This window comes from Catharus ustulatus, chromosome 2 (assembly GCF_009819885.2).
Source record: "Catharus ustulatus isolate bCatUst1 chromosome 2, bCatUst1.pri.v2, whole genome shotgun sequence".
Taxonomy (NCBI): Eukaryota; Metazoa; Chordata; class Aves; order Passeriformes; family Turdidae; genus Catharus; species Catharus ustulatus.
The window spans coordinates 119,130,705-119,158,043 of record NC_046222.1 but is presented as its reverse complement, the minus strand read 5'-3'; the positions used below and the strand labels follow the sequence as shown (position 1 = coordinate 119,158,043).

The following is a 27,339-nucleotide window of genomic DNA, read 5'->3' as shown; positions in this document are numbered from 1 at the left end:
CAGCTCCAGGCTGGGGAAGGAGAGTAGGAAAGCTGTCCGGAGGAAAAGGGTGCTGGTCAGCAGAGGCTGAACATGAGCCAGGTGTGCCCAGGTGGCCGAGAAGGACGAGGACAATGACTGTGGCTCTGTACTGGACACACCTCAGTGCTGTGTCCATCCCTGGGCCCATCTCTTCAGGAAGGACTCAGTGCCGTGGGTGTGATCGGTCCCACACGGGACTCGATGGTCTCAGAGCTCTTTTCCAGCCTTGATGACTGTGATGTGAGGGGTGGAGAGCTGAGGGGGCCCTCACCCATCGCACACCATCCCCGCGCCCCGCCTTCCCCGCGGTGACGGCACAGCCCGGCGCCGCTGACGGCATCAGGCGGGGCCTGGCGGGCAGCACGGGCCGGGCCGGGCCGGGAGCGGGGCAGAACCGGGCCAGGACCGGGAGCAGACCGGGCCATGGCTCCCGCGGCCGTGCAGCCGCCCGAGGTGCAGTTCGCGCAGCGCTTGGCCGCCAACGAGAAGCGCATCCGAGACCGCGCCCTCAAAAAGCTGCGGGGCTACATCGGCGTGCGGACCCAGCGGCCCGCCGGTACGGAGCGGGGCGGCCCGGGCTGGGCAGAGGGGACGGGGACAGGAACAGGGACAGGGACGAGGACGGGTCCCGGTGCTGTTGCGGGGGCAGCGGCGGCCCCGGCGGACGGGCGGCGTGGGGAGGGAAGGAAGCACCACGTGTGTGCCCTGAGCCCGGCACGCCTCCTCAGGGGCACATCTCGGGCTCTTTCTTTTTATTTTTTCTTTCTTTCTTTCTTTCTTTTACTTTACTTTTTGCCTTTATTATTATTTTTTTTTATTTTTATTTTACTTTTTACTTTTACGTATGTATACACACGCATTGCCCTGTGCTGCCGCAAACTCAGCCCCAGCACCCGGGAGCCGAGGGACTCGTGGATCCTCCCTCGGGAAAAGTCTCCGGGCACTGGAGGGGCTCGGGAAGGATCAGCTTGGATGCAGGATCCAGGGAGGGTTTTACTGGCAGCATTAACAAATCCAGGATGGGAGCAGGATGGCTCGTGTGCTCTGGTTCCCAAGGAGCAGTGAATGTGCAGTGCACTGAACTGATCCAAGCCAGAAACATCTCCATGTGTGCAACATAAAGTTTTATCTTCTGTTGTTTCTGGGAGGTGATATCTATCTGTCTCCATCACTGATATTCTGGATAACAATCAAAGAAAGCTAGGTTATGTTTCAGCACTTGTGTAATTGCAGCTGATTCTGTGTAACCCATTTGGATTACCCATTACCTTCATGGTATCAAAAGGTTTTTTTCTATGTTTTTCCAAAAATTCTACTCGGAGCTGCATATTGGCACTTAGAAGCAAGAGTTCAGTGGTGTCCCTGGAGTCATTTTGGGGCTGCAAGGAAGTCTGAAGCTTCCTGCACCTTAAAGTGGCTCATGTTCACAGTTTCCACATGGATATGTGTTATTCCTACATCTTACATTACATATAATATATATAATGTAATGTATAATCTGTATTTTATGTGTTTTTAATATAAAACATATTGTTTACAAGCTGTTTTATACATTATTTTATTACCATATATTTAAATTATATATTATTGCATACATTTTATATGTTGGTATATATTATTTATGTGGCTTTGGGGAACCAGCTGGCCCCAAGAGCTGAACTGCAGCTGGAGTGCTGGTTGGACCTCAATGAATTATTTGGAAAGACTGTAGAATTAATATTGTTTCTCACCTCTCCAAGTAGTATTTGACCCACTAGGTACATCTGACAGAGGGAAGGACACCTAAAACAGCCTTACAGGCCAAGGAGCCAAACAATCATTATCCTATTTCTGACAATTAAAATAGATCTAGGGATTGCCTGGGGACTAGGATGGTGTACATCATGTACCTCCCAAGAACTTTCTATTTTTTAGCTCTGGAGACTTTCTGAGGGGGACCCTGTGTTCAGTAGTGCTCTGTGCATCTCACTGCAAAGTGCAGATTCCTTGCAGTTTGTGGAAGCAGCCACAAGAAGGACAGGAGTGCCCATAAGTCAGGGAAAAAGCTGCAGGTTCAGGCACTGCTTGTCATGAAACCATCACAGGGAAATTGCTCAGTTGGGCTGTGAACTTTTTGCATGTTAAAATCAGCACACCATGGAATGCAAATGAGTAGGAAACAAGGTTGACTAATTTCTAGAGCTCTTAGGTTTACTTGCTGTTAGGTACTATCCAAACTGGTAGTATTGAAACAAAGATTAACATCATGAGAGATGATGGAGAAAAATCATGTACAGCAGAGAGGATTTTTAATTTTTTTTATTTTTTTAGCAGCCTTATACCCCTCCAGTGTTCTGAGTGGGGTGAGGCTCACACATCAGGCAATCCAGGTAAGATGCCCTAACCTGAGGAGTTGAGAATGTGCTGACTTTTGGGAGAAGTGCTGGAGTTTTCACCTGATGTTCAGGGCTGTCAGGTGTTTTCTAGGTAGACAGGTAAACACAGGTTTTTTTGTGCTAAGGCTGAGGGAGCTTCTTCAGAGAGTCAGAGCTCTTCATTTTTAGCAAGAAGTTAAACTCTGTGGAAGGCATTGAACTACCAAATGAATCAATGAAAGAACAGTGAACAGAAATAACTTCTAGTAAAAGAGGGAAGATTGCTGGAGGGTTTCCTGTCTGATAGAGCTGCACTTACTTGGGCCTGGATGTGTAAAGGATTTATGTAATTTCCACTGGAATGTTCCTGTCTGGGTCTGGTCCACTGCAATTATCTAGAATAGGAAAAACTAACAAATTCAATTGTAGCAGTGCCAAAGCAGCCCAACTCCCAAACAGAAATGCTATCTAGGCTTCCATTAAAGTAGCTGAGAGTGATTATAGCATGTTAATCCCAGCTCCCACAATACATAGGACAGAGTTATTGTGACTAGGGACAGTTAAAAGTCAAACCCTAGAACCAAAATCTTCTTCAGGATAGGTTTAAGGTATAGAATGCCTTCAGTTCTGGCACCTTGGTTGCTAATACAATGCATTCAAGTTTTAAAATAACCTTACTTTAATGGCTGTTATTTGCCAGGTGTGACTGGGAACAGCACATAAAGTTGGAAAACAGAAAACACAATCTTGAAACTACTCTTCTGAGCCACTAGGATAAGAAAATTGCTCTAATATTTGGTCAGAGTTTTATGTCGAATGGACACAGGACTGCCTAGGACACTTTGAAAAGCCCTGTGTGTATGAAAAGCAACCCCATGGAAGTGTGTTTTCTTCCCTCAGAGCCCAGAAACAGCCTGTCCAGGGCAGTGGTGGAGTCAGTGTCCCTGCAGGGATTTAAAAGATGTGTAGATGTGGCCCTTGGGGACATGGTTTGGTGGAGGCCTTGGCAGTGATTATCTGAGAGGTCTTTTCCACCCTAAATAATTCAGTGATTCAGTTCTGTGAACTCCTGAGCCACATTTATAGGTAGCAGGTGATGCCTCTGTAGGCTGTGAGGTTAAAACTGCTTCCTACCACTCAGTATGTCACATATCATTCCCTTTAAAAAATGCTATTAATTTTAATATTCCAATGAATATTAAATTAATTAATCAAATTGTTTCATATTTTATCATAACAGTACTGTTAAATCCAAGTTAAATTTGTAATTAATGCTTAATATTACTGGACACATTGCTTCCTACATAGCATTTTGCATATTTCCTCACTTCCTTTCTTTTTAAGCAAGCAGGTGTTTTTGTTTGATTGCTTCCAAATGACTTGGCCCAAGGAGAAGGTGCACAATTTAGTTCTTGCACTGGGTCTCAGGCTTTTTGACTGGCAGTGATCTTTTTGGAGATATTTTCAAAGGGATTTTTCATGAGATTGCTTGGGAGTATTTAATAGGCCATAGTTTGAAAATAGATGTAGTAGGTCATTGCAGTTGCCTTGTAGCAATGTACTGTTACAATTTTACTTCACAGAAATTTAGCTGATGTAGTGAAAAATCCAGTTCTGGAGCAGGTAGTAGTGACTTTCCATGTAGTGCTTTACTTCTGGAAAGTGAAAATATTTTTTTTTTTGCTGTTAAAATTCCAGTGTTACTACATCCCAAGAAATACTTACGTTATACTTGCTCAGGCTCTTTGACTATAAAGCTTAATGTAGAAATAAATGTATTGATTACTAATTTATTCTGTCAAAACAAACCCCTAGTAAGGATTAGAAAGTGAGACTCATTAAAAACAACAAAACAAAACAAAAAACATGTCTCTTGTAAAACTATATCTGATTCTCTCATTAAAAATTTCTTTCAGACTTGGTGTTAAAAATATGCTACAGATATTTATCAGAATTATCTTGGTATTCATCTTACATGTGATTGCTTTGAAATCTTTGTTGTTTCAGTAAAAGTAGAAGCTTACAGTCACTGAATCACCGTTCTGTGCCAAATTGCCTTCTAATTTATGTGCTTACAATAGGAACCCAGAAAAAATAACAAAAACAAAGAAGAAAACAGGGAGCAGAGGGAACTGCATGAATATATTTTGGTGGAAATGTGTGGTTTTTTCCTTTCATTCAGACTTGTTCTGTACTGTAGGTGGCTTCAGTCAGGAAGAATTGCTGAAAATATGGAAGGGCCTTTTCTATTGTATGTGGATGCAGGATAAACCTCTGCTTCAGGTATAGTAACTGGGTTTGTATTTGCTTGAGGGGGCCCCTCCAAAATACACTCTAGGGACATACTAATTTAGAATGGGGAACATTATCTTTTTTTATTTTTCTTCATCTGTGGCACATGCAGGAGAAGCGGTGACTGTAACTTGGTGATCTGAACAGAACAAATCATCTTTGGAGTCACCTTCTGAGGGGCAGGTGTAGCTGTTTACCTTTAAGAGGAGAGCTAAAACAGATGCCTCATGAAATGCTGATTTTGTGTAACTAAAGCAGTAATGGCAGGTTGCCCTTAACTGCAGCTACAACATCACTGTAGATTTTAGTGTGAAAGTTCCACACTTCCTTTGTTAGTTCAGTAGCACTTCCTCTACTATCAACTTTGTCCTTACTGCATATTTTTGTCAACCTCTGCTAGTTTGTCTCCCTACTTTCCAAAACTACAGGTTTTGGAGTAGCAGCTCTCAGTAACCTCAGTTTTCACATCACTTGTCTGTGTGAACAAGGTTTTTCTCAAACATAGCTCACACCCCTCCCCAGAGACCTATATGAGAGCAGTGCCCTGTAAGTTTTCCATCATTTATTAATTCAAATATGTGGGGTTCTCATCCTAATTTAATTTGTCTGCTGTCAGAAAGATGATTCGTGCTGAGATCTGGTGAAATGAACAGGTTTTGATACCCTTGAAACTTCTCTTCCAGCTGGCCTAGTCCCAGTACAAGGATGACTGCAGTACTAAAGCAGCTGTTGAGAGAATATTTTTCATTTTGAGGGATGTTTCATGAAATTCATACTTCTTGCTGTTTGCTGGTTGTGTGTTTGGTGAGGAGACCAAACTCTAAAACATGCTACACTAACTATGTTTATTTACTTCTAGGAGGAACTTGCAGCCAATATCTCTCAGCTCATCCACGTGTTTCAGAATACAGAAGCTCGTAAGTGCTGTTTAATTACCTAATGCTTTGTAGGGTACTTCCCTCTTTGAGTCCACTATCACAGTGCCAGAATAAAGACAGACAGATAGAGGGGCTGTTTTGGTGGTTTTTTTCTTTCCTTTTTGTCCAACTTGGCAGAGCATGAGCTGCAGGTTTTTTCTGGCTGTTGCAGAAGAGTTGTGTCTTCAGTGTGATGCAGGTGGAATTTTTCAGGACAAGTAGCAAAACAAACTTGTCCCCTTACTTCTCCATTCTGCATAGACTGTTCTGTGTATTTCCTGCTTAAAACCAACATTGTTTCATGATCTGTTAAACTGCTGGTATTCAAAATGTTTATGAAATGGAATACTCAGTCAATGCCAAAAATGCATTGGTAGAAATGGGTGTAGAATAGATATTTTGCTCAAACTTGTGTATATGCAACACAAAATAGATACAAATCTGTCCTGTAATTAAACTTGGTTTCAAAAGTAGCTGTGTGCCTTTTCTTGTATTGTTCTCAAGTTTAATCAATTCTTATACCAATGTCAAGCCTGCCTTCCCACAGCTCAGTCCCTGTCACTAGAGAACTGTCCTAGGGAACTGCATCCTTTATTGAGATTCTTTCAGATTAGCAGAATAGCCCACTGTGCCAGACATGCAGGTGTTTTTCCTTGCTCCCTTGCAGGACACCTGTTCATCCAGACATTTTGGCAGACGATGAACCGGGAATGGAACGGGATTGACAATCTGCGTCTGGACAAGTACTACATGGTAACTGTACCTCTCTGGGTGGTGTTTCCTAGAAAATGTGTGGTGCTGGTGTGCTGGAAGGCAGCTCTGCCTGCACAGGTATTGGTGTGTAATGTAAGAGAAGACAAGGTATCATCTTCTTGACATATTGCAAGAGATGTTTGTTTTAAAGGCTTTCACTCTTCACTGCATGAATCTAAAAGCCAGTGCAGTTTATATTGTGCTCAAGTGCTCTCCCTTCTAACATAGCGATTTTTCTCATTGATTTCTATACTGGGATATAAATACTGTCTCAAAGGACACTGTATCAGTATCAGTTTATGTTGTGCTCTTGTGCTCAAGTGCTCTCCCTTCTAACATAGTGATTTTTCTCATTGATTTCTATACTGGAATATAAATATTGTCTCAAAGGACACTGTATCAGCATCAGTTGTTTAGATCAAACTGTTTAAAGACTCTGCTATGACTTTACACTAGAGCCCTAACTCTCCACTAGTAAAGTATTCGCTGTAGTACAATCAGTAGTCAGAATGCTTTCTATATGAAACAGAATATTAAATAGGAACTAAAATCTTAAAAAACATGCCTTTGTAAAGAACAAAATCCCATTATCTTCTTCTTTGAAAGAAGTTAATTGCAGGCACATTCATTGGTGTTTTTTCTTTCCCAATATTAGCAGATATAAGTTATTTCAGTAAGTGAAGTGTTTTGAGCCAGTTGAATGTGGCTATTTTATGTGACTGTCTCTTAGTGCAGTTTTCAAGTAAGTTATATTATTATCATTATCATTATTATTATTATTATTTGTCCCATATTGTTGTGACCAGTGTAAGCTGTGGCTTTTCTTAGTTCAAGGCAGCACTTAATGAGGAAATCAGGGGTGTGAATCAAGAGAAAGCTGTATAGCAGAAATGATCATGGATTTTTGTGCTTAGCATATGAAAATAGTTTGTTGTCTTTTTTGCTTCACAGCACCCTTCTGTTGCATTACATGACAATCTGTCAAAACTTTCATGTGAGGCAGCTTCCACTTTGTGCTATAGAAGTTTACCAAGAAATCTGTTCATACTACAGTCACAGTGACTCCTTTACCTGTTTTCATCAGCAATGTGTTTAATGATTTTGTGCTTTGCAGCTGATGCGTCTGATTTTGAGGCAATCCTTTGAAGTGCTGAAAAGAAATGAATGGGATGAGGGGTAAGCAGATTTCTGAATTGTGTTACAATCATTAACAAGTCACCCAATATAACTGTATTCAAATATATTTTAATTTAATAGAATCGTTTTTTCCATAGATGCCACTGTCATGAGGTTTTAACATTAAGGCTTATTTGTTGTATCACTTTGTTTAGTAACACAGCAAGGTGTTACACGTCATAGAATTAAATACATTGTTTAATGTATTTCATTTTCTGATGTAGCCAGAAAAGCTGCTAATGAAATATCACCTACAGAGAGACTAGACAGGGAACCTGCATTCCAGAAAATACAGAAGAGGAATTTTTTTGTTTTTTATGGTTTTCTGATTGGCTCTGATTTTTTAAAGTGTTTCTTTTACTGTGGTTGATCATGGTGGGTGACTTTTCTGATAAGACAGAACCCCTTAATTGTAAACTACCCTCCTGTTTGTTGCAACCATCAGGGGTTTTGGTTTTATTTCTTCCATATTCTATTAAAAGGCAAATAATTGCAGTCATTTGCTCTGTCTAGAGTTCTTGTGCCACTTCTAGGCTAGTTGTCTTTAAATGGATGAAGAGATTGAAATCTTTTAATTGAAAGTGCTTGTTAACCCAGTGTTAAGGTTATCCTTTCTCTCTTTCACCCTCTGAAATGTGGGATGCACACAGGCATGTTTATGTGGAAACAGAAGGGAATGCAGAGCTAAAGGACACCCCATCCCACCTTAATTTTGCACTGGGTAAATGCCCTCAGGTGGAGAGATGAAAATGTTCCTGACAGGAGCAGAAGGTGTGGGAGGGGGTTTGATAAAGCTGAAGCCCTTCTTCCCACACACATGGTCACCCAAACTGATCTCTGACAAGGTTTCTCATTCTTTGGCCTCCATCTTTCACTGGAAGGAGGCAGTGTGGGAAGAGAGGATCATGATTCCTTTCTTTGCAGAGGGAGGGAGCTCAAGAACTGTCTTTCCCTCTTGAGTGGAGCTGAGAAGCTGCCTAGTATGACTTCCTTCCCTTGTCTTTCAAAATGCTATTGAAGAAAGGTGTATTAAAGTAAACCTGAAAGAATGTTAATGGGTTTTCAATGTTTGGAATTCTCTTTGGGACTGGAAATGTTTGTTCTGGGCAAAATTGTGGCAGGTCCCAAAAAATGTCAGGGAAGAAAGGAATATACAACACTTCACTTACCTGAAAGATAGCAATGATAGGCCTCAGGGTAAAAAAAACCAAAAAATAGGAAAAAAATTCAAATTGGATTGCTGTCCATAACTGTAAAGAAGTGGAGTTTGTTGTCAAGACAAGGTTTTGTTTTCAAGGCAAATAAGTCATGAGCAATTGAATATTAATCTCTTGGGGTTTTTTTCTCTCTTTATTATTTTTTTTCAGTCTAATTGAACCATTGCTGCAGCTATTAATGAAAGAAGTTATGGACCCAGACAGCAATTCTCCCATGGGGATAAAGTTCCATTTCATTGATATCTATCTGGATGAATTGGCTAAAGTTGGTGCAAAAGAGGTTAGAAAATACTTTGTCATTTTATTCCTGATTGACGTTTACTGTGGCATGAAGCATCTTAGAAGGAGTGTAATTTTTAGATTATGTAATTTTTAATGGGTCTAAATATAACAACACTGAGTAAGCATGAAGAAAGTGACTTACTAAAAGTTATGCTTTTACTTTTATTCATGTCTTTGACAGTGGGAATGTGGTAGTTTCTCTCAAGTTCCTGAGTACTGCTATGCTGCTTCAAATTGAGGTTGGAAAAATAGTGATAGAAAAGTTCGAGTATTCTCATTTTGTTTCAGAGGGGACTCAGTGTCATTTCCCTTGTGTGAACATGTTTTCCAGTCTGCTTTTGCAAAGGCTGACATAAAGGCTGCTCTTGGCTGGTTGTGTAACACCTAGAGGAGGAAAGTGAGCTTTCACAGCTGTCTAATACTTGCTTATTGTTGTGCATTGTGCAGTTTACCCTCCACATCCAGATGTTTGTTTTGCTGGTGACATCTGTATTGCTCTGCTGTGTGTTGCTGTGACAATGTATGGCCCTGAATTTTGGCTGCTGTTCCAGTGGTGCAGAGTTTTGCAGCAGCAAAGCCAAGGAGCATCTCTGCTGTCCCTCCACCCTTCCTGCTGCCCCACATTTGTTCCAGGCTCCTCCTCAGTTACCTCCCGTTGTCTCTGGCCTCTGGTACTTCTCCTTGACAAAGCTGTCAGCAGTTTCCTATTCCTATTCCTTGCAGTCAGTATTCAAACCAATCCTGCCTGCAGGTTTTGAGGTTCTGGATTGTGGATCAAGAGAGAGAAGAAGTCAGCACCAGAGAAGTGTGGGCATTTGGAACTCAAATAATTTCTGCAGCTCCACAGTCACACAATTGTAGCTAAGCCACTCACTGGAAGCCTGGAGTGGAGAGCAAGTCCCTCAGACTAATTGAAATCACAGATGATGCTTATAAATTGGATTTTGAAGGGAAGGGTCTTTCTCTTTAGCTCTACTGTAGCTGAAAGTTTTGGTGCAAGCAGCTCAGTTAAGAGAAACCCAAATCTTATTTTTGTCTTCTACAGACCTTTGGGAAAGTACACAAAATGATTTAAGCTTTCTCTGCCTCATGGTTCATTATCTAGAGTAAGAAGCTTTGTTGTATTTCTGCACTCAGCAGGATAAAGTCTGCAAGGCAGTCAGTGTTTTGATAATACTTCCAGGGAATATCTAGAAGTTAGTGGTAGCAGTGGTAACAGAAGGGCCTGGATACCTGTGCCAGTTGGAATTAGATAATATTCTGTTAAAGAAGATCCCCCAACACCAATTCCTGTACAAACACCAATATTCAAGGAATTCCAGTGTACACATACAACATTTTCTGTGCTCACGGTTTTTTTTCTTTCTAATCAAACAGCTCACAGCAGACCAGAATCTCAAGTTCATAGAACCTTTCTGCAAAATTGCCGCCAAATCAAAGGAGTAAGTTTAATGAAAGGATAAGTATTTTTTAAGAATTAAGAAACTCTGAATATGGTAATAAATGGATCAAAGAATCATAATTTCAGAATGTAGAGAAAGAAGGGTATTTTACCAGCAATGTACACAATCCTTTGAAGGTAACTTGTGTTTATCAAAGCTGTAGATAAATCCATGGATTTATAAGAACTATATCAAGCTTTATTGGTTAATTTGTCCAGTTATTTTAGTTTTTTTAATGCATAGAGCAGCTGAGCTGCTTCTTTGCAGTGTAACATAGGTCAGCATATAAACAGTGACATTTAAGAGGGGCACATTAGCAGGACACTGCTTGGATTAAAGCACTTCTGTTTAGGGAGTAACAGGTTCACTTTCACCATCTGAAGAACTCTATGTTCTTCCACCTTCTTTCTCATCCATTTTTCCCTCAAATTCCCCCTTTTTAACTTGGAGGGGAGGGTGTTTATGGCCTGCCTTTGTGCTCACCCTGCTCTCCTGTGACCCAGCCGCCGTGTGCTCCATGCTGTGGCCACTGGTGTCTTTGAGATGATTGTGGATCAGTCCCCCTTCGCCATCGAGGACCTGATGAAAGAGCTGGGTACCAACAGTGATGAGGAGGATGTTTTTGGAGACAGCAAACAGGAAAGTGAAGAGATGCTTAAAACCAAAGGTAAGGAGGAAACTAAATTACCATGGTAAGAGTTTTTAGGATGGAAGAACCTGTTTCCTGAAAATATATTTCTGCTCTGAACCAATCAAACACATGTTCAGGGTGTTGGAAGGATAATTGTGTTTTCCCTCCTTCCCTTCAGATGTGCTTAATAAAGCTTGTTCTTTTGGAGTCACTATCTCAGACAAAGCATTAATATTCAGGTTTTTTTCTATAATAGCAGACAGAGGTCTGTCAAGAAAATCAGCACAGAACTCTGAAGAAACAGAGGATATCAGTGAAAATGCTGATGATGGGATTGGGACTGTTCTTCAGGTTTGTGACTCTTTTGCCCTGTTACTGATATTTCTGCTCTCTTTTTTTCCCCATTCCTTCCAGAGGTGCAGAAGTAAAGGGTAATGGATAAACATGTTACAAAATTTTAATCTCCTTCTAATTTATAGTAAGGTGGTATTTATGTAATGTGTATTCTGTGAGTGGTAGTAAAATAAATTTGTGTCTAAATGCCTCTTTTCTCTCTCCCATACCTTCTGTTTTCTGCTCCTCCCTTCCTGTTTCAAGAGTTAAAAAATGTGTATGCTAAAAATCAAGTCAGTGAGGGTGGAGAAGAAATCATCCTGATTTTCATTGAACATGGATGATGGGATACATAGGAGAGAGGTTAATATGTTCCAATTTTCTAGTTTTCTAATTTTTCTAGTTTTCTAGACCAGTGCAGTGTAGTGATTTTGACAGATCCTCCCATCAAACACTCATGCAGGTGGATACACTTCATGCATCTGTGGCTTTTAAGCAAGAATTAGGACATGGCACACTTTAAATCTGATATTTAGCGAAATATTTATGGGCGTTTTGAAGTGGGTTGGCTTCTCTCTCATGTAAGAATTAAGGTTAGGAATGTTTGAGAATGTGATACCAAGTTCAGCTGTTCTGTTAATGAAGCAGCCATCTGTACAAGTCAGTGTGTGAAGGGGGAGTGAATTTCAACAGTGGAAAGCATTTGGGGTTTAAAGGAAGTGTCTGTTTCAAGATGTGTATCTTTACCTATTGAACTTCATATCTGATATAACATGAATTGCACTGGGTCATCTTGCATGGATAAACTAAGAAGAGCTGTGCTGTACTTCCCTCCAACAGTTTGATTACAAGGCTGTTGCTGACAATATCTTCGAATTTGCAAGCCAGAAAAATACACCTTCCCTGAACAGAAAGCGGTTGTACAAGCTGGTCAAAAAGTGAGTTCTGCTGAAATACACCTTGTCCTCAGTGCTTTGATTTTCTTTGTGCCCAGCCTCTCTTGTCCTGGTGACATTGTCGTGCTGTTCCTCATTGGTACCAGACAACTGCAGCCAGCTGCGGTTTATCTGCACAGTGTGGGTTTGAGCTTCAGGATGTGACATCAGGTTGGGTGTGATGCAAAGAGCAGATGCAAGAAAAGTGTTAAATTGCTGTTTTCTCAATAATTTCAGTATTTGGTTTGAGTTTGGGGGTTTCTGAGGCAGATCTCTTCTAGAGTTTGTAGCTTCCTGTGCAAAAATATGTTGTTCCTGTTTTGACAAAACCATAGTAAGTACAGTGGTGCTGTTCTGCTAGTGTTATTATTGGTACTGAATGAGTAATAATGTTTTTGTTTTTCTTTTCTCCCTTCCTCTCACCACAGGTTCCAGGACTTAGCAGAAGGTAAGGACTGAGCAGCAGAGACAGTAGTTATTTTCCATTAAATCATATAAAATATTCCCATACAATGTGTATTGGAATATTTTTTCCTCTTTTTTTTAATGTGTATTTCAAGTTGGGGGGTTTGTGGGTTTTTAAGATCTCATTAAGATACATTACACATCTTTTGTGAGACAGCCAAATTCTTTTCACAATTTGAGCAACCCTGTACCTTGTCCTTAAATGAAAAATGGTTATTTTTGTTTAAATAAAAAGGAATTGTTTGTATGCTTTTCTTTGAGGTTAGGTGAGGAAAAAGGAGTTGTTTTCCTTTCTGTGGGAGTTATGCTGTATATGAACACCATAACTGCTCATAAAAGTAGGACTCTCAGTTTTGTGATACCTTATCCTTCCTCAACAGGAATCTTCCCCCAAGATATCCCTGAAGATGTTTCTACAGATGAAGACGATGATGAATCCGGTAGGCGAAAGCGAAAGAAAAAAGCTGTCAAGCCCTGGCAGCAAAACGAGCTGGAAAAAGTAAAAGGTAAGGCAAGATCAATACTTGGGAGAGAGACAATCTACAGTGTCTTGTGCAGTTTGGCAAAGTGTCAGATACCAGCTGTTTTGAGGAAGGCAACACTATTGTTCAGGATGTGCTGATTTGTACCCTGTTGTGATGAAGATTAAATGTGAAAATAAGTTCTGTTTGAAAGTGGGAGGAGTTCTCTTCCCAATTCTGAGGCAAGCATCACCTAAAAATTTCACTCAAAAGCAGAACTGGAAGCAGCTGTTTGCATTGCTCCTTTGAGCAGGTGCATTTACTGTAGGAAAGCACAAACATCTGAGTCTTAAAACAGGATGAGTGTTAGAATATAAGAATTTGGGGTGTTGGAATACTGAACTCCTGAGCTGCCCTTCTGATGGGCTTAACAGGTGGGGAATAACACCTCTTTTTAGGGATGTTGCTATGAAAAATAGAGTTGCCACAGGGAATGGTTTAGATCTTACCTGTGACAAAATCAGCAAAGTAATAATTAGGCCAGACATCATCAGACTGCAGCATCCTGAGCAGCTGTAACAGTGAAACTGTTGTGCAGGCTGGTAACAGGAAAATAGTGCACCTATTTTAAAAGAAAAGAAAAAAAAAAGAATAGAATTCAGTTGTTGTAAGTACCTTCGTGTTTCACATGTGTGTTATGGCATTCTTTTTGGGATAGATTTAGAGGATAAGGAAGAGCTGTCAAGTGTGAAGGTACCTTCAGTTTCCCAGAGGAAGAGGAAAAAAAGGAAGAAGAGGAACAGCCCAAGTGCTGATTCTGGAACAGCTCATGGAAATTCTGAGGAGGGAAAAGCTGAAACATCTGGATCCAATGCTTCTAGCCAGGAAAAGGTGCCAGAAAATAACAAGGAGAGGAAGAGAAAGAAATTGCTAGTAAATGAGGCCAGTGAGACCACAAATGCAACAACTGATACCAGAGAAAATCACAATATCTGTGTGCAAAACAGTCTGACTGATGCAGAACAGAGTAAGAAGAGTCAGTTGAAGAAAATGAATCCCAAAGTGCAGAATGTTCCTGCAAAACCAGCGTGTCAGAATGGAGCAGTCGCTGCCAGTGCAGCAGAGGATGTCAGCCCATCTGTCACACCATTACCTCCTAAGGCTGTGAAAAAGAAGCAGAAAGCAGGGGCTGCCCTGGTGAATGGGGATCCCCCTGTGCAGCAAACTGACCTGAAACCCAGCAAGGAAGACTTGCTGGGGACCCTGCCAAGAAAGGCAGGGGCTGAATCTGCACCCTCCAGAAAGGTCACACTGAAGACAAATTTAGCTGGTTTGGAAGGGATGAAAGTCTCCAGTCAGAATGCAGCAACTCTGAAAAAGAAGAGAAAAGTGAAAGAGGTGCTGAACTCTGTTGAAACCAATGGAGTTCTGGAGACTGTATGCAAGAAAAGCAAGAAGGTGGTATGTACATCTCATTGTTTTCTCTGCCTGCTTCAGGAGCTGCCAGGCTCATTTTCAAATTTGGCTTTAGCTTTCTGAGCAGGGGGGTGCACAGGCTACTTGCTGATGTCATCATGCATTGTCACCAAAAAAAAACCTGATTCCCCCAAAATCCACACACTGCTATACAGTGTCACACCCTCCTGTACAATGACAGTAAATCCTGTGCCAGCCACACAGCTGAAAAATGGGATGTTAGGGGCAAGATGGGCTCGTCTTTTTTTGTCTGTTTTTTTTTTCTTTGGTCCCTGGGTTAATTATTCTTTTTGCATTGGGTCTCTGGTTGAGCTTTACAGCATGCTCATAAAGGGTACCATATTTTGTAAAACAATGAGAAATGGGAAGATGGAACATCCCTTCTGCAGCAGCAGCACCAAAGATTAGGATCAGCTCCTTGTGAGACTGCTCACTTCAATTCCAGGAGTGGCTTCTTCTGCTTGCTCACTGCTCCATCTTAAAAAGCCTGATAGCAACTGTCTGGGGAAAGTATTTGGGGAAAGAGAATAGACATTGGAACATTGGACTAAGACAGTATGACACTGGGACCTTTAATTGTCATCTGTGGCTGTGTGATCACATTTATGAATGGTCCAGTTTTTTATAAAGACAATTCTGTGTTTGTTCCCTAGAAAGGTCTGATGTCTTCTTCAAAAATGTATGCCTTGCTCTTCTTTTGACCTCTCTACCTTGCACCCCCATTTTCTTCTTTGTAATAAGTAGAATAGGGCTGATTTTTCTCAGTGATTTGAGAGTCAAAAAGCATTTTGCACTGTATAGTTTTGATAGTGTGTCTAAGAGAGTGCAGGTGTTCTTCCCTCTCCTGCTACTGAAATTCTTTTTAACTGCTCATTTCCCATGTGCATATTCACCCTAACACATTCAGAGGTTTAGCTACATTCTTGGAAGTCTTGCTGAGAGTCTCACTTTGGTGGAAAAAAATTTCATAAAGCACAGATTAGATTATGAGTATAAAAAACGAGTTAAAATTGCATGTTATGAGCCTGTGAGCTCACTTCTGTTTGACTTAAGTTTAAAACTGTAGGATTAGTTAAGTAATGCAGCCTTGTATATGGAATAACTAGTCAGTCCTTCATAGGAGAAAAAATTCATACTGAAACTTTGCTTAAACAGTAATAAAATAACTGACATTTTCTATTTTTTGATGATGAGGTGCTGAGAGGGAACATCCAAAAGGTTTCTTTCTCCCTACTGTTGAAACTGCATTTCTCTCACTGTGGGGCTTCCAAAGTAGGAACCATTGGCTTTGTCTCCTGTTGCCTCAATATTCCAAGTTTAATTTTTAAGAAAATATGATTATGACACCCCCATCTCTTGCTGCAGGTGATCTACAGGTTCCAAGACCTGTGATAAATTCAAGATAAGAATGCAAACTTCATGGAAATGAGTTGTTGGCACAACTTAGCATAGGCACTGAGGGAAAGGCAGCAGCACAACCCCAGCAGGGCATGGGCTACTGGGTCACTCTTCATGTGGAATTCCAAAGAAATTATGGCATTTGCATTTTCTTGCTCAGTCCACATAGTTGTGTGAGTATGTGTGTTAAAACGGAGAGGGATTGAGACAAGGAAAGAAACTTGGAAGTGGAGTCAGGAGAGAGAGAATACTGATGGAAGAAAGAAGAGGGCACAAATGCGGAGGAAATTAAGCTTTGCTAATTTTGTTTTCGTTGCTTGAGAAATAACATGTTGTTTTATTTCCTGATTTTAGTTATGTAATCCTGGCCTTGTGCCCAGAAATGAGGGGCATGTTTTGATTCTTGATTTCAAGGACAACACACACCTCCAGAGAATTAGCTTCAAATATTCGGAGGAAAGAGGAGGAGGAGAAGGGGGAAGAAGCCAGACAAAACCAGCATTATTTCAGAGCTGTCTCTGCAATTCAGAAAACTAAAAGTCTTGTGGTTTTCCCTTTTATTTGAAGCAGAAGTGATTTTCAAATCAAAAGAGGCCATATCTGCTGTACATTTTCCACAGTTTGTCAGTGAATGCCTTCAGAATTCCATGTCAGAAGCATAACTGAACTTCCCCTCATCACACTCCAGGTTAGAAAGCTCTGCCAGTCCAAGTCCTTAGAATTGCCTTGTGCTGGACACAAGAATTGTTTTAAATGCCATAAAAGTATGAAATTTAGGCAGCAGACCAGTAGCACTACACAATAGATGAATTTCTGAAAGTATAGTCAGATTTCATACTCCATTTTTTTTTTCAAAGTCTCCATTTTAGCCCAAAGCTGTGTTTGTTCATCAGTTATTCATCTTATTCATCCAGAGGTACCACAGAAGAGTTTTTGCTTATGGTGAAGGAAAAAAAAAGATCACTTGTGTGCAGGAGAGCTGGATCAATTGGAGAGTATCTTCATGCACATGGAGAAAATTTACTTGTTTGCACTCTGCATGGCTTGGCAAATCTATTGCAAATTCTTCCCTTTGTGCTTTGCAAAGCCTTTCCTATTTCTGCACAGAGCTTGCCTTAAACTTCTGCTTTCAGTTATGCTAATTGCAAAATTCCATGCTGGGATCTGAACATGATGATTAACTGATGTGAGTGTGTGGTCAGCACTGGTCACAGCACTAGGTATTAGTTAACTACTGTGCTTTGTACTGAAGCATTTTTCCCTTTTTCACAGGAAAGCAGTGCTGCTCTGTCACCATTAAAGAAAAAGAAAGTGAAACCAGGAAGTGATTTTGTAAAATTTGAAAAATCAACTGTACCAAAGGCAGTGTTCTTCAGGAAAGCCAGAAGCACCATCTCTTCCACCAGGACATCCCTGCAGGTGAGGTGATCTCAAAAAGGGCAGCTGAGTCTGGGGACAGGTGTCTTCCCAAGCAAACTCCCCAGCAAAGGGTGTGACCTCACTGGTGCTCTCTTTTCCACTCCCTGTTAGTCTTCTAATATGAGCAGAGTCACACATGGCACTAGAGTTTCAGAAAATGAGTTATGGATGTCTCTGAAATCTCTTCTTCCTTCTCCTCTGCTTTCAGCCTTCTTGTTGAACATACACCATTCTGAATCTGCTCATTTCACAAGAAAGCAAAAACATAAACTGATTTCAGTCTTGCAAAGAGACTTTGAGCCTCCATTTCTTCTCATTTGTGGAGAGTGGAAACACTGCAGGGCTTCAAAAGGCTGCCCTCTTCTAGAGCTTTTTAACATTTCAAGCTTTTCAAGTCCTCTTAGCAGTTTGAGGCCCAAGTGCAGTGGGGCCAATCTATTTAACACACAAATATCTTCTTGTTTGTTGTTGAATTACATAATGACATTAAGGAGAGTATGTGATTTCTGCACAAATGGAATATGTTTGCTTTTGGCTAGGAAAACACTGCTGTCTTAGCAGCAGTCAGTGCCAGAGGATTGGGACAGTTCTAGACCAAATGAAGGAAGAAGGAGGCTGCTGTACATGAGTGGGGTGCAGGTGAAAGAACTCAAAGCATTGCCTCAGAAATCTTATTTTCATTTCATGTCTTTATTTTGCTTTGTAGCTGAACAAACTGCAGACACCCACCTCCAAAAGAGTCACGTTTGGCTTGAATAAAAACATGACTGCAGGTGAGTCTGATCTCTGTGTGTGTCCAGTCTCTGCTTAGCTGAGGAATGGGGAAGCTGAACACACTCACACACCTGTGGAACACCTCTAAAACAGGATGATTCTTTTCTTTTTTTTGTCCCAATATTTGTATTTAGTTTACAAACCCTCCTCTAGTTCCTTTCCAGAGGAGATGGTAACATTTAAGACATGCAGCCCTGAAGCTAGACTTGAGCAATTCCAGGGTGCTGCATTAGTGAGCTGCAGAAGGAGCCTCATGGATGGGAAACTGCAGCAGGGTGAACTCACCTTCCTGAGCTGCCTGTTTGCAGGGCTCCTCTGGAAACGTGCACTTCACTCTTCATTGCTCACTTCTGTTTCCCAAGGCAAAGGTGCTGTCATGCTGATAAAATCAGACTTTGTAGTAGCAAAGTTTGCTTTTTATCTTGGCTGCTTGTAGTTTATTAGTGGCCATGAGTAGATAAAGGTCACTTCCCTTCTGTAAGCAGGTGGTGTTTTCCCTGTTAAATAAATGTCTTGCTCAATAGCATAGAATTGTAGTCCATGTATTCATTTAGCTACTTTTTAACTCTCTGAGGTGTGTAATAGGTCAAATTCAAATTGGGAACAGTGCATTTAGGTAAATGTCTTCATGTTAATATAACACAACAGACCAAAATGAAAAATAAATGCCTCCCTGCTGGCTGAAGGGATGGCCAGGAGTCTCCAGAGCTGTTCAGCAGACAGAGTAGAGACACTGCTTACCCACTGCCATCTTTTACAGTCCAGTGTGGTGTTTTTCAGGATAGCTGGAACACTTGTCCCTGAGGAAAAGGCCCAGAGTCTCTGGTGGTCTGTGGAACCACAGGGAGGGTTCACAGTGGATTGCAGCAGACCCTGCTCCCCAAGGGGCTCTGCTGGGAAATGTGCTTCACCACGATCTCTTTTCTCTGCCAAGTCTTAGATTTCTGATCCTTGCTGGGCTTGAGGATCTTACTCAGGCTTCTAGGGCTGGGAAATTACACAATTGATTGACAAGCCCACTTATTGCAGGGATTGCATTTCTTTTTAACTTGTTGACTTGTTTTCCAACAGAATTTAAAAAGACTGACAAAAGTATCTTGGTGAGCCCAGAAGGACCCTCCCGTGTGGCTTTCAATCCTGAACAGAAACCTCGTCATGGGGTGCTGAAGTCACCCTCAGTCACCCCAGCAAAAGAGCCCCAAATGAAGAGACCATTTAATGTGTCAGCTAAGAAGAGACCAACTGCTGTGGACTTCTTTTAAACCAACAAACGTGACCTACCTTTGTACAGGACATTTTGCTAACCTAGAATGTTCTCTGGAGGTATTTTGAACTTCTTTATTTTTTTAAGTTAATACAAATTGTATATACAAAATCCTGATTATGACCTGGGTCATTGCTATTTTGAAACCACTTCAGCTCTACCTTGAAATACTTGTTTTGTCTTTTTACAGAAAAGAAACAAAATCCAATCTCTGCTCAGGTTTGGTCTACAAAAATATGGTCTCTGCCCATGTCATTCCCGAGAGACTTGTCCATTTAATTGAGGAATGTTCAGGGTTTGATTGTTCCAGTGATTTTTTTTTTTTTTTGAACCAGTATAAGACAACTTGCTCTTCATGCTGTTAAACTGTCTTTAATTAGACAGAATTTAAGTTGGAAAAAGGCAATGCAAATTTTAAGCCTACTTGGTCATGTATTTTAAAATTCTACTCTGTCATTTTTCATGTGTCACCCCTGGCATCCTGTTAATTCTTCTGGAAATAATGATTACCTCATGTCTGTTTAATAACAGCTGGACTTGGGTAGCTTTGCAGCTAGCAAATGAGCTTTCCCTGGGATAAGAAACCCTTAGCTGTTGCTCAAGTGGTCACTGGTGCAAATAAACCTTCATAGCCTGCTGAGCTGGGGACAAGTCACCACATTATTTTCAGTAATGCAAGTGCCAAAGCTGGCTTGAGCCTGTCACACTGTGGGCTGGCTCCTTCACTGAACTGATATCCATGGTCTTGTGCAGGAGAAATCTTTGCTATTTCCAGGTCTTCCTCAGCCCCCTCTGCTGCCTTTCCTGAAGGGCTGACAAGACTCCTGCTGTCACCACATTGTGCCAGAGCTCAGCCCTCATTCAGTGCCTGGACTGAAATGAGCTAGATGGCTGTAGTGCATCTTTGGGTAGGACACATCTCTGAAAGCTTTGGTGCCTCTCAGTACAGGGTGAAACTTTACAGCCCATGCAACTTGGTTTTGGTTTTGATGTAGAATCAGATGTCCACCTGGCATTTCTTGGAGTTCAGTTTTTATTTGGATATTTTATTACTTCTTTGCGTGTTTTGTTTTTAGTTTGCTTCTTTGGTAAAGATTGAGGTGCATTGCTGCAAGAGATCATTTATGTAATTTGAATGGGAACACTGAGGGGGGGGGGAGTAAATTAAAGCCTTTTTTATTGCAGTTGGAAGATTTGAAATCTTTGGGAATTTTTTTTATGCGAATGAGGCAAAGGCTTTGCAGCAGATCTCTACATTAGAGCTCAGCTTGGAAGCACAGCCTGGTGCCAGAGCAAAGCTGTTCATGAAGCTTCACACCAGTTATTCCTGTGACCCTGTAAGAGAGAGGGTGAACTTCTCTTCATTACCTTGTCTTAGGATAACTGGATTATCAGTTAAATAAACTGATAAATGTTTATTTAGCTACTTCAGCCAGCAGAATTACATTTTGTGACATATTTGCATACTTCAGTGCTGTTTTTTACCAGTCCCTGATGTTGTCTGGCCTCTGCCAGATTGCTCCTCATAAGCAACGGTATTGAAACTCTGCTTTTGTAGCTCATCTACAAATGCTTCAAAATACTGGGGTACTTCCAGATGGCTGGTTGGGCTCAGCTGCTCAATTCTAATCCGTCCCAGTTCTCTCACGAAGTTTGTGACAGTCCATGGTTTGTGGTACTGTCAGAAATTAATTTTGCTCTTTTCTCATTTATGGTGAAGGACTGAATTTTATTTGGTTATGGTATTGGTCTAGGCTGTATCTATTTCTGTGATCAATAAAGAACTCTGGAGAATACCTTGATAAATTAATGATCTTTGTTTATGCAAGTATTGTTCATTTATGTTTTTAAAAGCTCATTGTATATTAGCATAATGGATTTTGTTGACAAGATGATGGTGAGTAGGGTGTAACAACCTGTTCAATATGTTGTACTTTGTCCTGTGGGTGAAAAGTCTCATGTGGAATATGCATAAAACCATTTGTATGTGCATGGTTGTGAATGCCTCAGGTTGGAGATGCCACGTTCCTCCAAGGATAGAGATGCAAACAACCACTTGGTGGATCTGGTGTGCACAGAAAAATCCAGGATCCAGACACATTGGGGTTGGGTTTGGTTTTAATACATATAACTTATTATGGATATGTATTGGTTGTCTGGGTCTTTTTCTGTTGCTTGTAGATCCGCTGAACCTGTTGCTTGTCCAACTGTTTTATTGCCCATGATGTTAAATGGAGAGGGCAGAAATGGCAGTCAGGTTTTTATCTAAAATTTTAGTGATGTGATTGCTTGTTGCGATGCATCCATAATCCATCTGTGCCACAAAAGCGGTGCAATGTTTTATAAATATATCTGTGAGGTGGATATTGTCTTCAGTGGTATCTGGAATTTCATTCAGGACAACTTTACAAACAAAACCTGACCACTGTCAATGCAGTTTGTTCAGCATTGCTGGGATGCATTTGAATACACTACCCAAATTATTGGATAGTGGCAATGCCAATAACATTGAAGACACAAAAAAAAAAAAGAAAAAAAGAAATGTAACTCACAATATCCACTGCACAGTGCTACTCTGAGGAGAGATGTATTGGTAAGAAAAGAGAAAGGAAAACTCATCTGACCCGTTTGATGTCACTTCATGGGTTTTTTTCAGTGTTATTCCAGCTCCCTAGCTGCCAGCCATGCCCTGAGTCAAAAATAATGTGGCCTAACTTTTAAAGAATGGTGGTTTTTAATGATTGTCTCTGTATTTTTGTTACAAATCTGATCAACTTTGTGAAGCTCTAATAGTTTATAATTCTTCATAGCTTCAAGAGAACTAAGAAGCACAAAACACAGCAAGGCAAAAAGTTGAAATTGTATTTAAATTACTGGATATGCAAGATGTCAAAGTGGTGTGACTTGGAAAGTATCCAGTGCCCTTTGTCATGAATTACCTGCGATGAGATTTCATTAGGGGAAGGAAAATAAAGTATCATTTTATGTTCCTCTGCAAGAGCATTGTTAATACAATATCTAAGCATTGCATCATTTAATCTAATCCAATAAACCATATTTTTTGTGGACATTGTATTTTGGGTAAATCTGTGAATTTGGGAGGTTTGGAGAGGGTAACATCTGGGGGCCCACTTGAAAGCACAAAGGAAGTTGTTCTTGCTGGCACTCACTTGCTCTCTGTCTTTTATTTAATAAGACAAAGAGCCCAAACTAATGAAGACTAAGACACCTTTGGAGTATGCTTGGCACAGGACATAGATGTTCATACACATTGAACTTCATACCTCTGGAAGTGGGTCAGAGATAGCAGCACCTAAAAGATTGCTCAGGAGAAATGAGTAGGTCACACCCTGTCACTGCTTGGTGGTGAAAGTTGGTAAGTGAAGTGATAATATGGCAAGATCTGCTTTGCAGAGTGCCAGGATAGGTGAGAGATGGACACGTGGAAAGCTGTTGGCCTGCTTGTTACCAGCAACACATCCAAACGAATTTGTGTACAGAGAAGCCCTGCACACGGTGCTGCAACCCCACCTCAAGCAGTGTCAGGCCCTGCACCTGCTCAGGATCAATTCACATGTTTTAACAGGCATATAATTTTCAGGAATGCGAATGTAATTATTCAAAGAATACGGATCTATCATTACCAGTGTCACTAGTAAAGTTAAACCATGAATCCTCAGAGTTCTTTCAGAGAAAAGTTTTGTAAAAGGCTGCCCCAGAGCCTGTGTAGCATCCCAAGGGAGTGACACAGGGTGTCCTCAGTATGGACACATCATTAAAAGATACTGCTTTTCCAGCTGTGCTCGCCTGTGACAGGTCTGACATGGGGGCCAGGGAAAACAGCAGAGATTTGAAATTCTGACACTGAAACAGCTGCAGTCTGTAGCCAGGTTTGTGTCACTGAGGAAGCCATGCACAAGCCCTGGGGCCAAGGCAGAGCCCTGAGGGACAGCCCTCATCCCTGTCCTGCAGCTGGACATGGAGCAGTGCCCACAACTCCTTGGCTGTGTCCATCTGGCCAGTGGCTCGTGCCCCCCATGGCCCAGCCTCCAAAGCCAGGGCTCTGTGGGGCACGGCTGGGGCTGTCGTGTGGGAGCGTGGCCAAAGCCTCCCAGGGGCCTGGGCACAGCAGGGCCACAAGTGCCCAGCTCTGGGGCTGCTGCATTGCCAGGGCCAGAGCTGTGCCACTTCCAGTGGGGGTGGCTGCTGAAGGGATGTCGGGTGTGGCCCTTTGTGACACAGGCCCGTGGTGATGCAGGACATGATGGTGCCCAGAGCCCTTTGTGACATGGCAGAGCCCTGCCCTGCCAGAGGGGCACCTGAGGGGTATCCAAGGGGTGTCTAAGAGACACAGAGCCGCTCTGTCAGGAGGAAGCAGCTCCCCCGAGAGCCTCTGTGCCACAGCACGATGGAGATACTCATGGAGGAGAGGAACCCCAACTTGCCCCTTGCCATGGAGCAGCAGGGCCTGTGCATGAGGCCCCAGGTGATGGCGAGGCCTGGAGGGAGAGGGGACAGAGGGAGCTGGCCTGGGGCTGGGGGCAGCGCTCTGGAGGCCTGGGCCGGGCTGGGGGCTGTGCCAAGGCAGTGGGCTCCTTCGCCCACAGCTGGGGCACAGAGCCAGGGCCCTGCCCAGCACAGCCCCTCGTGTGCCCCCAGCCCCTCGTGTGCCCCCAGCCCCTCGTGTGCCCCCAGCCCCTCGTGTCTCTCCAGCCCCTCCTGTCCCTCCAGCCCCTCGTGTCTCTCCAGCCCCTCGTGTCCCTCCAGTCCCTGCCCTGGGTGGCTGGAAGCCCTCGGGGAGCAGGAGGAGGGGGCAGTAGGGGGTACAGAGCTGCCAGGGCCACAGATTGTGGAGTGTGACTTGCTCATGGAGGAGAGAGAGTGGGAACCCTGCCTGGGCCAGGAACTGCCCCAGTGGGAAAATGAGAGTGACCAAAAGCTGTCCCAGTGGGAAGATGAGAAATGCCAAGATCTGTCCCAAATGGAATTTGAGAGAGACCAAGAGCTGTCCCATGGGGAAGATGTGAGATGCCAGGAGCCTTCCCAAAAGCAAGATGTGAATGTCCAAGAGCTGTACAAACAGGACAACAAAAGTGAACAGGAGCTGTCAGAAGGTGAATTAGACCCAGCGCTGTACAAACAGTACAACAGAAGAGAACAAGAGCTGTCAGAAGGTGAATTAGACCCAGAGCTGTACCACCAGGAATGTGAGAGACACCGAGAGCTCTCCAAGTGGTTGGACATGGAAATCCAAGAGATGTCCCACAACAGCAGCGACCAAATGTTTCTCCAGTGGGGACACTCCATGGAGCAAGAGCTGTCCAAAGGAGAAGTCAGGCCATATCCAAAGCTGTCCCAAGAGAGAGGTGACAGTGACAAAAAGGAGTCCCTGGAGGAGTGGGAATGCATCACCATCCACACCATCTGGGTCAACCCCAAGTACCCCCAGCTCCTGCAGGAGCCCGACGCTGCTGCCCAGGACTCAGCAGCTTGTGGGGCCTTGGGTGAGCAGGTGCAGGCAGCAGGGGCCCAGAGCCAGGGCCCTGCCCCACACAGCCCCTGCTGCCCCCCAGGCCCCTCAGCTGCCCCGGCAGGAGCCCAGGCCCTCAGGGAGCAGCCGGCTCCCCCCAGGGAACGCCCGTCCCGCGCCAGGCGGGCGCTGCGGGCGCTGCGGGTGCTGTTCTGCTGGCCCTGCCTGAGGCCACAGCCGGACAATTAGTGCCCGCAGCCTGCCCGCTGTCACACGGGCTGCCTTTGATGGCCAGGGCTCAGGGACAGCACTTCCTTGTCGGGACAATGGCCTGGCTGAGCCTTAGGGCTGGAGAGGCAGCAGCGATGTCAGAGCCCAGGGCAGGTGCACAGAGCCTGGGGAGAAGGAGCTCCTGCTCAGAGGGGACACCAAGGATGCACGAGGGACAGCCACAGGGACATTGGGCACAACTTCCCAGATGAGGAACAAACTCATAAAGCCAACTCAGCAACTGTGCTGAAATGGGCTCCAGCTGGGGAAAAGGCACTTGTGGCACAGGGAGATGGCAACCACCAACTCCCGGCCCAGTGACCACAGAAACCTAGAGAGAAAAAAGGAACGTCTTCAAAAGAAAAGAAAGACTGAGCACAGAAAAAGACTGGCTAGCATAAGAAGGAAGGGAGTCTTATATCCAATAGGATATAATATAATAATAAGATATTCTTATATTAGCAAATTATAAATTACATTTAATAATATTCACTAATAATAACAGAAACTACTACATGAATATTGAATAAATAGTAAAAATCACAATACTATTACAACATACAAATTAAATATTCCATAATATTTAATATTTATTGTATCTATACATAATATTTATTCAAAATATATTTTCTATATAAGCTATATAATATATATTATACATAATATTATATATTATATATGAATGTAGTATCTAAATATTTTGATATTATACTATGAAAATACTAAAATAATTTTAAAAGGAAATAATATGTGAAATTAGTAAGAGAACCATATAACTGGTAGCCAAAAACATTATTGCCTTTGTTGGCTAAAACCGATAAGTAGTGAAAAGTTTTGGTAGTCGCTGTGCTGGCTTTGTGGATTTGCCACCCAGCAGCTCCTTCTGTGCAGAACTGTAAATAAAGGAAATACCTGAACTCTGTGTGGGTATTGGCTTCTTGCACACATGGGGAAAGAATCAGCTTTGGGACAGCAGCTTTGCCATGGACACGTTGCTAAAAGCTGCTGCTTTTCCTGCCATGCTCACCTGTGCCTGGCCCATCTCGGGAGCCAGAGGGGCGCAGGCAAAGCAGCAGAGATCTGAAACTCGGCTGCACGGTCGCTGTGGCCAAAACAATCCCACATCAGCCACGAGAGCCTCTCTGGGAACGAGCAACAAATCCCAGAGGGCTCCTGTCCGAGCCGGCTCCCCGAGTCCCTGCACCAAGGACTTGGCTCCAGGTGTTTGGGGAATCTGCTGGGGCTGTTTGGAGGAGCTGTGTGGTGTTCCCAGGGCACACCTGGCAAGCTGAATTCCCCCACAGGGACAAGGGTGGCTGATTTGGAGGTGTCCCTTGGTTCCTTAAAGAATAATTTTTTGGCGCTGACCTCTTGGCTGGGTGGCCCCAGTGACAGCTTCTCCCCTGGTTTGTCCCTCAGTCCTTCCCCAGAGGCTTTCAGGTGCCCTTGCCAACTGCAGCTCTGGACATTCCAGCCTCTCCAGCACATCCAAAGCTCAGGGCAGTGCCCTGCACACTCCCAGGGGTTCCCTGCACACCCCCAGGGGTGCCCTGCACACTCCCAGGGGTTCCCTGCACACTCCCTGTGGTTCCCTGCACACTCCCATGCTGCAGAGCTGCTTCTGCTCTCTGAAATGGGGCCTTCCCTATTTGATCACTTGTCACAGTCTGCACAACCTGAACGGAGGTCATGATGGTTCATTTAACCCCAGGGTGCAAAAGACAAACGAGAAGAGGCTAAAGATTTAATCAGCAACAAGTAGTAATGCAGTTTATTGAGTGCCAACAACTCAGTTTTGCGATAGAGGGAAGAGGGAGAGAGGTAAAGATAACGAAGTAAAAGTGGATGGAGAGAGCGATAAAAAGGATGGGGGAATAGCTACCAACAGATGGGACGACGTCCCCGAATTGTCCTGCTAATAAACGTGTTTTCCATCTGTGGGGAGAAAAGGATCTCGAAGCCTCTTCAGAGAGTAATAATTTCATAGTC

General features: G+C 42.9%; 1 protein-coding gene across 2 annotated transcripts; it reads left to right on the top strand.

Moving 5' to 3' along the window:
• The first annotated feature begins 400 nt into the window (after positions 1-400).
• RRP1B (ribosomal RNA processing 1B) lies at positions 401-22,678 on the top strand. Of its 2 annotated transcripts, none has more exons than XM_033052433.1 (16): positions 401-577; positions 4,576-4,658; positions 5,527-5,584; positions 6,252-6,337; positions 7,452-7,513; positions 8,881-9,010; positions 10,390-10,454; positions 10,958-11,121; positions 11,342-11,436; positions 12,259-12,356; positions 12,782-12,801; positions 13,199-13,324; positions 14,004-14,740; positions 17,426-17,572; positions 18,279-18,345; positions 19,418-22,678. In XM_033052433.1, the coding sequence occupies exons 1-16, from the start codon at positions 445-447 to the stop codon at positions 19,606-19,608; spliced, it is 2,262 nt and encodes a 753-aa protein (XP_032908324.1). In that variant the 5' UTR covers positions 401-444; the 3' UTR covers positions 19,609-22,678. The 2 variants fall into 2 exon arrangements, with proteins under 2 accessions (XP_032908324.1, XP_032908323.1); XM_033052432.1 differs by having other exon boundaries at positions 13,998-14,740.
• Positions 22,679-27,339: the final 4,661 nt, after the last annotated feature.